This window comes from Triturus cristatus, chromosome 5_1, assembly GCF_964204655.1.
Source record: "Triturus cristatus chromosome 5_1, aTriCri1.1, whole genome shotgun sequence".
NCBI lineage: Eukaryota > Metazoa > Chordata > Amphibia > Caudata > Salamandridae > Triturus > Triturus cristatus.
Genome location: NC_140587.1, coordinates 926,793,192 through 926,802,792, shown reverse-complemented (window position 1 = coordinate 926,802,792; position 9,601 = coordinate 926,793,192). Strand labels below are relative to the sequence as shown.

The 9,601-nt window shown below is 45.6% G+C and overlaps 1 protein-coding gene across 1 annotated transcript; it reads right to left on the bottom strand.

Moving 5' to 3' along the window:
* Nucleotides 1-6,005: 6,005 nt before the first annotated feature.
* On the bottom strand, nt 6,006-8,741 carry LOC146832688 (uncharacterized). The gene is made up of 2 exons (XM_085603958.1): nt 7,372-8,741; nt 6,006-6,094 (listed from the first exon to the last, which is right to left on the bottom strand). Exons 1-2 carry the CDS (start codon nt 8,729-8,731, stop codon nt 6,006-6,008), a joined length of 1,449 nt encoding a protein of 482 aa, XP_085460084.1. The 5' UTR covers nt 8,732-8,741.
* Nucleotides 8,742-9,601: the final 860 nt, after the last annotated feature.

The following is a 9,601-nucleotide window of genomic DNA, read 5'->3' as shown; positions in this document are numbered from 1 at the left end:
AAGCGGACATAATAAGTCTTCAAGATATAGCAAAACATAACAACGGATCTTGTTATATATTAACCGTCATAGATGTGTTGTCCAAGTATGCCTACGCAGAGGCGCTGCGTGATAAAAGTGGGGCTAGCGTCACAGCCGCTTTTAAAGCCATCTTCGATAAGGGGCGTATTCCTCAAAAACTTCAAACAGACGCCGGAAAAGAATTCTTAAACAAGGCATTTCAGAAATTATTAAAGCAACACAATGTTCAACATTTTGTAACACACACGGAGGTAAAAGCAGCTGTTGTAGAACGGTTTAACAGAACCTTAAAGTCTAAGATGTGGAGGTATTTTACGGCCCACAACACCTACAGATACGTGGATGTTCTGCAGGCTTTCTTAGCTGTATATAACGCCAGTTATCATAGGACCATCAAAAGGGCCCCCGAAGATGTGACACCTAGTAATTCGCTAACTGTTTGGAGAAATGTGTATGGTCGTAATTTCGATACAAAGGTGAAGAAGCCTGTTTTTAAAAAAGGTGATCACGTAAGGATTTTAAAATTGAAAGGAGTCTTCACGAAGGGTTACCAGCAGACTTTTAGCGATGAAATATTTATAGTGGAAAGTGTGGAGCTTAAGGAAGGGCTGTATATTTACAGGTTAAAGGACTACGATGGGAAAACGGTGTCTGGGGTTTTTTACAAGGAAGAGTTACAAAAAGTGCCAGATGATCCGAACAGGGTGTACAGGGTTGAAAAGGTTCTGAAAAGGAAAGGTAGCGGGGCTAAGAGCCAGGCATATGTCAAATGGCGGGGGTGGCCTGAGAAATTTAACAGTTGGGTGTTGGCCAGTTCCCTGAAGGGTGTGGGAGCTCAAAACAGCTGATACGATGGAGACAAAACCCTTTTATATAACCTTACCATCCAACGCCTCTAAGGGCATGTTCCCCAACAATCAGATTTCTAATTACACCGTCAAATTGGCTAAGCCTGTGGACCTGAAAGGGGACTGGGAGGTTGCCCTAACAGAAATCCAGTACCCTCGAACATGGAATACCTTTACAGCGGCCGAAACCAAGTTCCAATTCAAGCGTGAACAGGACCCCAAGGTCCTAAACGTATCCTTCCCTCACGGCTACTACCCAAGCGTTTCAAGCGTTGTCGAAGCCATCAACAAATCCATAGCTGCCATAGAACCGCTGCCGAATATTCATCTGGTGCTAGATAACGTTAGAAGGAAGGTGTTTCTCAAATCCATAAACCGCAATACTCTGTTTGACTGCTCTGGTAAATTAGAAAGGGTTTTAGGGACGGTACAACATGTGAAAAGTCCGGTGGAACAAGATCACACGTGCCCCGATATTAACGGGGGGTTGTACACGCTCTATGTGTATGGTGATATTGTAGAGGCTCAGAGGATCGGGGATAGTTACTCGCCGCTGTTAAGATGTGTTCATGTACAGGGTGATAATAATACCATGGTCAATATCCAATTTAACAAACCTGACTACGTCGCAGTTTCTAAAAACCATTTTGACACTATTTCAATTATGATCTACGATGATCAGTCTGAGCCGGTGGCCTTTAAATACGGGAAAGTTATTGTCAAACTTCATTTAAGGCCTAGACACGACAGGGGATATTAAGCAGCAGGAATGGTGGTTATGAAAACCTGCGGAGATCCGTCTATGTACAGAGACTATTACAGAAGTCAAGCCGGTTATGGAGGACCGCCGTACTTTCAAGGGTCACCTGTTATGTACGGGGCTGGATTAGGAGGATTCTTTAGAAGTCTGTTTAGAAGAGCTATGCCTTTCCTGAGAAGAGGCTATGAAATTGCAAAACCACATGTTAAGGCGGCTGCCACGAACATTGCCCAGGAGGTGGTGGGGTCTGTTACATCGGCGGTTTCAGAGCGCATGAACAAGCAACCTCAAGAAGGAGCGGGTTTGATGTATAAACTATGCGCGAGTGTCAAAAGGAAACGTGGGGTTTCCAGACGCAGGGGCCCTCCGGCCCCCTATAAAAAAAGGAGGAGCTCTTCAGAACGCACTCAGAAAAGAAGAGCCCCAAGAAGGAAGAGAGCTGCCAAGAAGCGAAACGGCTCTAAAGTAAATATTTTTTAAAGCCTCGTAAACACAGCCATGGCCTTCGTACATTGTGGATCTAGAGAGTGCGCCAAATCAGAGTTAGACTTGTTTAGTCTAAAACCCACGCAGACAAGCATCGAAAACAGCTTCTTCATGGAGGTATCACCTTTAGCAGCATTGACGCCGCTGGCCCCCATAGAGTTTTTTGTGTCAGGGTCCACGGATATGTATTTGGATCTCAACAACACGTTGCTACATCTTATGTGTAAAATCGTCAAAGCCGATGGGACCGACATTGAAGATGACGCTAAAGTGGCAACGATCGCTTACCCGCTAGCTACCCTGTTTAACCAAGTGGACATCACCTTAGGTGATCGACTCATCACCCAGAACGATAACATGTACGCCTACAGAGCCTACATCGAGAGCATTCTAAATTACAGTAGCGATGCCCTTGACACACAACTTTCAGCGGGCCTGTTTCACCGGGATACATACGGACAGTTTGAAATCACAGCTCTGGATGGAGCCAATAAGGGTTTTATAAAAAGAGCAAGGCAGGCGGCAAGTAGTCGTACCTTTGACCTCCTAGGTCGCATACATTCAGACCTCTTCTTCCAAGATAAACTGCTCATCAACGGAATTGATCTTAAGCTCAAGCTCACTCGCAACAAGGACGCATTCTGCCTCATCAGCGGGGATGCGGAACACTACAAGCTGAGCATCCTGGCCGCGAGCCTGTTTGTAAAGAGAGTGAAAGTGTCACCGAGCGTCAGGTTGGCGCACGCCGAAGCTTTACAAATATCCAACGCCAAGTACGCTGTGGAAAGAGTATCTCTGAAGGTATTCAGCATCCCTGCAGGAACCCGCTTAACACAGCAGCAGAATTTATTTCTGGGCCAGCTACCCAAACTCATCATCATAGGTTTTGTGGACAATACAGCTTTTAGTGGTACCTATGCCTCAAACCCCTTCAATTTTAAACACTACAAAATCAACTACGCGGCGCTGGTCCACGAGGGCACTGTGATTCCTGCAAAACCCTACACACCCAGTTTTGCAGCCAGTAATTACATCAGGGAATATCAGGGTCTGGTTTCGATAACAGGAAAACATCAAAGGGACTGTGGTGTAGCCGTGTCAAGAGAAGGCTATGGGAGCGGATACACGCTGTTCGCATTCGACCTGACACCGGACATGGAAGATGGCGATCACTACAACCTGGTCAAAAATGGGAATCTAAAAGCTGAAATACGTTTCGCCGACCCGCTGACGGCTAATGTGAACATGGTCGTATTCTCGGTATTCGACAGCATCATACAGATCAACCACGCAAGACAGATTTTGTTTGACTATCTTTAAAAACATTTGCGAAATGGATACTGTACAGATACGTGACTTCTTAAACAGACATAAATACGCTAGGAAATACTTTTTGGGTGTTTTCCCTAGCGATGGGTTACCAAGCGAAATAGGGCCAGAAAGACCGTGCACCCTAGTCTTTAACACAGACCCGCATGACAAGAGTGGGACACACTGGGCCGCCATGTTTATAGCGAGGGACAAGGTTACAGTGTTTGACAGTACAGCAGAGTTCCCTGAACACAGACTCTATACACGGCCCATATTCAAGTTTGTGAAAAAAGCTGCAGCGGTGGTGGAGTATAACAAGCTGAGGGTGCAGGATTCCATGGCCATCACATGCGGGGAACACTGTATTTATTTTATCAGTAAAATGTCAGAGGGTCTTTCGTTTAGAAATTTCTTAAATCTATATTCGAGGGATCTTGTTAACAATGACAGTATAGTTGTGAAATATGTAAAAGAAAACACAAGGGCGTCGGTCAGACCTGTGAAAACCGAATATGTAGCTTGTCAAAACTGTAAGGGTTTATAACAATCGTATGCTTAATGTTGAACATGTAAAATAAAGACATTATATTTTAAAAAACATGTATTCAGACTCCGTATTTCAATATACATGCACCTTAAATGTTTTAAAAGACGACTGAGACGGCTTGAAAAGTTATAACATGTGTTTATTACAAACAGGTTGGTAGGTGGGTCATCAGTTTCACATACTTTATTGAAGAAACCAATGAAGTCGAAAAAACCAGGAACGTTTATACATATAATACACACAATTATTCAAAAGGTCTGTAGAACCATCAAGGCGTAATCCACGTGAGGGGTTTGGGCACAGTCTTTTTGCGCGGTGGCGCCTTAGGTGCAGGGGTCGACCATGTCGGGGATAGCCTTCGAACTTCAGAACTTATAGGCGATGGTAGTAGGGGGTCCTTCAAATTTTCCAACAGGCGACGGTGTTCATTATTCCCAACGAGCGTGGAGGGTATATTGAGTTCAGCAGCGGCTTGCAGAAACTGATCCCAACCCCGAGGCGCATTTTGAGGCGTCAGGATTTTGGGATGCGTGAGACCTTTGACTAGATCGTACATGTGCGACCCTGCAACCGGTTGTCCCCTGTAGAGAAATTCACCTCGCTCATTCCAAGAGGTTAGGTCTTTAGAAGCTGCGAGTTTACTCATTATCATCTGCGCAGCCCCTCTGTGTCTCTGGCTTATATTTTTTAAGAGATCGCCAACAAAGGTATCTGAGGATGTTGCAAGATCGGGAGGCGGTTGCAGGGGCTGCGGGGCGTTGGCTGGAGCTGTTGGTTGTTCAGAGTCTGGGGTATATAGAGTCAGCTTGTTTTTCTCGGTATTCCACTGGGTGTAGGAATTTAAGAATTTTTTGAGAGTGGCGGTGTAAAGGTTAGCCTTGTCGTAGGGATTTAGATCGGTCCTGCTCAAAATTTCTTGAATTTCAGTATCCAGACGTAGAGTCTCATTTCTACGGATATCCCAGGCGTTGTCCGAGGAAGACCCCATATGCTCCATTTGTTGCCTAGGTACCAGATACATTTTTGTGGCGTGTTCCATCACCGGCCCGTGATGAGGCTTGTAATTATAGGTATAGCAATGCCCAACAAGTTACCTATAAAACCCCCAGACTGTCTCACCAGTTTCTTCTTTGTGATGAGCGATGCCCTTTTATTACTGAGCTTCCTGATAAGACCCCTCTTCTTCTTCAACACCTGTAACTGACGCTTTGATATAGGAACGTTGCCTTTTAGGGTGTTTAGGGCTATTTCTGAAATGGCAGACACTAAATCGTCAGAAGCGGCGCCCAGGATGGCCTTTCTGTGTTGGGGGCTGGCTGTAGCAAGCATTTTCAGGAGCGCTAGATTGCGACGTAGGCGGGCAGACATGGTCACCACTGAGCGTTATAATGGCTGAACTGTAAATGGCTCTAAAAGACATCAGCGTTGCTTTTTATAGGGCCTAGTCTTGGGCATTGGGGTGTAAACTACAGGGAGCTCTGGGGGAAAAATATCAGCCCTCAGTCTATAGTCTTCTAGAGTTTCATTTTTTAAGTCTACCAGCAGGTACCCGTGGGGTTTTGATGTAGCGTCGTTAAAGGCCTCCATGAAGAAGTGTGTGTTGCCGGGGTACATCTGCTTAGCTATGACGGATATTTGTTGTTTGTCACGGGGGTTTTTAAATAAAACAAGGTATGAAGCGTTGAGAGCTATAGACCGACTGTTCTTTCCCTTGTAAAACAAGTTCTGCACAATGTAGCAGATGCTTAGATTGCGATGATGTGAATATTGAGTAAAAGCTCTCTCTAACTCCGGATGATCACCACCTTCACGCATAAGGTCATCGACAATTATCATATTTACAAGGGTAGGGGGCAGTAGCTCGTCATCGTTGAGGTTATCCGGTATGCCCTCTATAAATTTGATATGGGGTAACCTCCGAGCTAAGTCTGTATAAAGAGGCTGCCAGCATGAATAAAGCCACACAATGTTGTTAGGGGTTTGTGATAAAACAGAGCCTGCATTTTCTAGGAGCTTTTTTATAAAGTAGCTTTTACCGCAGTTCGAGGGTCCTGCTAGCACGCAGGAGAACGGGTGTTGCAGCCTGGTGTCCATGATCTGGAGGTTGGTTCTCTAATGGGCCTAATAACCATAAGGCAGGGTTTTATAGTCAGCAGTCAGGACCCTTTTATCAAAAACAACTCGCAATGTTTTATGTAGGGGCTGGGTTGTAATTTCCCACTTCTTTTTGGATCTGACTATGCAGGGCTGGTTCACGACTATGGTTTTAGCATTGTCAGAATCGGCTGCGGTAGCGTATTCATGCACCAGATTCTTCAAACTATCAAAATTGATTTTTAGGGTGTTGCTGACATTTAATGTTATCCCTTTGACCTTCATACACACTTTGTTCTTGTTTGTGCGGTAACTGTATGTCTTAGGTCCCGAGGACGTATATTCCAATATATACTCATCCTTATCTAGCTCGCTGGTCAGATTACCCAGATAATCCCCTAGAGGTGGGTCCTCATCCCCCGGTTTGCTCACAAAAATCACAGAGTCTGTATCATGATACAAGCAGCGCTCCTGGAGCTTATCCATAACCCCGTAAAGCTCTAGACGCGCGTGGGCTGTCGTGAAGCAGGCTATGAAAATGTTTATGTTGTTACACGTTGTGGGGTACTCTTGGGTGTATTTCCAACACACAGCCGCGGTATCGTCATCGATAAACTCACAGCTGGACACTTCGTAGCATGGAGCAAACAGGTACTTGAACAGTTCATCAGGATCTGTTATTAAGGTAGTATTTGACAGGTTTGTACGCTGTGCAAATTTTCCCCACAAGGAGTTTAGACAGAGTTTGGCTAGCTGGCGACGTGCAGGGTTGACCTCTATCAGATGGGGTCGTAGACGGATACCCTCGTGAGCGTAGTAGTCAGCGATGTATTTCTGTTTTGCATCCTGACTAGTACACCATTCTGGATACCCTGAGGCTTCCTGCTTGTCTCTGAGAAACAAATCAATGTAGGGTGCAAAGAGTTGTGTTGTAGTGTCCTTAAAATGCCACACTTCGTGTACTCTGCCGAGCCTGTACCCTTTCTCTAAGGCAGCCTGTACCTCGATGCTACACCATGTGCCTGTGAGCATCCTTTGTTCTTCGCTGTGGCTGCAAACACCAACCTCTTTAAACATCGCACATGTTCGACAGAGGGGGAACAGCAGCTTACCATCGACTCGGCATGGTAACACAGGAAAGTAAAGCTGCTTAGGAGGATAGATTTCACATTTGACCAGCCCAAAGTATTCCGTTAGGGGCTTAAAATCTCTATAGATGATTGTGGGGTGACCCACGGGGTACAACTTTGTTTTGTTCACAAAAGGGTACAGACTGGTGAAATCATAGTAGTGTATTTTCTCACCCTCACCAGCGGCCTTGTACAGCTGTATGGCATTTGTACGACCCCCGAATAAGGCATCGCGGGGCTCCAGAGGTTTGGGTAAATCACGAGTGTTAAGAAAAGAGCAGAGGTCCGTGTCTGTTTTTAACATGTCTAACCACTCGTGCTCCCAAAGAACTCTCATAGCAAAACCCCGCTTTTCAACATACTGGGCCTTTGTGAGAGTACGTCTGTATAAGTGTTCAAATGTGGCACCCAGCATTTTGTTATACTCGTGGGGTTTGTAACACTTGGGGCATCCGTGGTAAAAACAGCCGTTGAATTCAAAGGCCGTTGGCACACCCTTAATTACAGAGTACCCGTCCAGGTGATAGGGGCCCAGGCGGTATTCACCACCCTGTAAGGCATGCTGAATTTGTATGTCTTCCTTCTCAGAGACGTGCATGAGCCATTGGATAGATGGGGTTGAATAACGTTTCTGTTTACCGTTATAGAGGTCTGGCGGTACTAGAGCGATAGTTTCGGGCATCAAAAACATGTGCTTGTAGATGAACATACACATGGAGGCCAGCGTGACGTTTTGAAACGGGTCTATGTATTCGGCCGCTTCTAGCCTTTTAGGGGTTTTGGATTTCACGGCCAGCCCCTTTTTAGTTAGGGTCTTGGATTTCAAGGCCTTGACTTTCTTAGTCGTTGTCTTGGATTTCAAGACCTTGCCTGTTTTAGTCATAGACACCACAGCATCTCTGAAGAGGTTACAAGCTTCCCGTAGGATCATTACATCAGCCTGACAATAAGCTTTCAACTCTGTTTGAAAATGAAACTCCTTTTCACGGTTTTCAGAGTACCATTGTAGAAAGCTCTCTTTCTCATCAGGCATCATGTATTCAACCCCATAGCTGTCAGGAGGCGGCATGGGTCCCACATAATTCTGGTTAGCCCAGGTGTTAAAAAAGTGTGGAAAATAACCTTTACATCCTGGGAACCCAAAGGCCTTAGGCAGCTTGCTCAATTTCATGGGTAGGAAATTCAGGGTGTCTATGAACCGTATTTGTAAAGAGCATACCGTCATCAGCATCAGTTTAGAACCCTGGGTTATGAGTTCAACTTGGATCTTTTCACGAATCATGTTTTGCAGAATAAAGAAGGAGTCGTAGGCTTTCGAATTGTGGGCGAGCATGGTATACCCTTGGAATTTGGTTTGAATGAAAGTGCTGAGGAAATCACCAACGCACGTTCTGCCTTCAAACTCCCAGCTAGCGTCGGAAGTTAGGTGGTGGGCGTAAATATAGTTAGGCTGGTGTACCCCCGTCTCTTGGGTGCACTCTATATCAAACACTATATAGTTTTCGGTCTTGGTTTGGGGGAGCCCATTAACCATGTAACACTGATGGTTGGTGCCGACCTGGAAAGACATATGGCACCTGGGGCATATCATGCCTTTGCACTTGTGATCCGTTGCCACATACCGACCACACTCGAGGCAATCCTTTTTAGGGATACAGTTAAAAGATTTCTTGTGTATGCTCAAGCAGTCTTGCGAGCGACAAAACATCCTACACGTGCCGCACCGCACCTTCAAGGTAGCGTCTTCTATACATCCGTCCCTCTGACACATCTTACAATGCATTTCACACTGGTGATATGTTCTATTGTTGTATATATGATCACAATGGGAGCACACATACTTAACCCCCAGAAAACCTTTAAGGTTCAAGATTCCGTAAAAATGATTTTCGTTATGAAGGACATATACGGTCTTGTTTCTCACACGTTCCCCCGTTGTAAAGTACTGCCAGGAACCGTTGTGATAAAGAACTTTCACCGTCACTGCGAAATAGTCCTCAAAAAGACCTATGTCACCAAAGCCGACCAGGCGGTCAGGAGGTATTTCAAGAACCTCATGGGCTTCAGCCGCTCTAGACAGAATGACAGCGTCAGGGGTCTTACGATCCATCAGCAGCCCCACGATGCTGGCCGCCAGACAGGTATTGGAGGCTGGGTTGTTAAAGTTGAGCAGCCACCGCTGCTTCTTACCAATTAGCTGACTGTATAGTATGCTCTTTAAAGGTCTGGAAACACCACCCTCACGCCCCCGTACAATGAGGGCTATGACTCTAAAAGTGCCATAGGCGACTAGCTCCGTCTTACTCTGTAATAGCCTGGAGAGGTTTTCTAAAAATTGCACAGCGTCAAACACATCTCGGGCCTTCCTCCTTGTGAACAAAGGACGGTCAAAACCCTGCCCCTG

Excerpts from the sequence above, each read along its gene's own strand:
- LOC146832688 (XM_085603958.1), bottom strand. The coding sequence starts at position 8,731 with ATGGTTAATGGGCTCCCCCAAACCAAGACCGAAAACTATATAGTGTTT. Across the intron at positions 6,095-7,371 it reads GTACAAGGCCGCTGGTGAGG|GCCCATTAGAGAACCAACCT; the intron begins GTGAGAAAATAC and ends TATGGTTATTAG.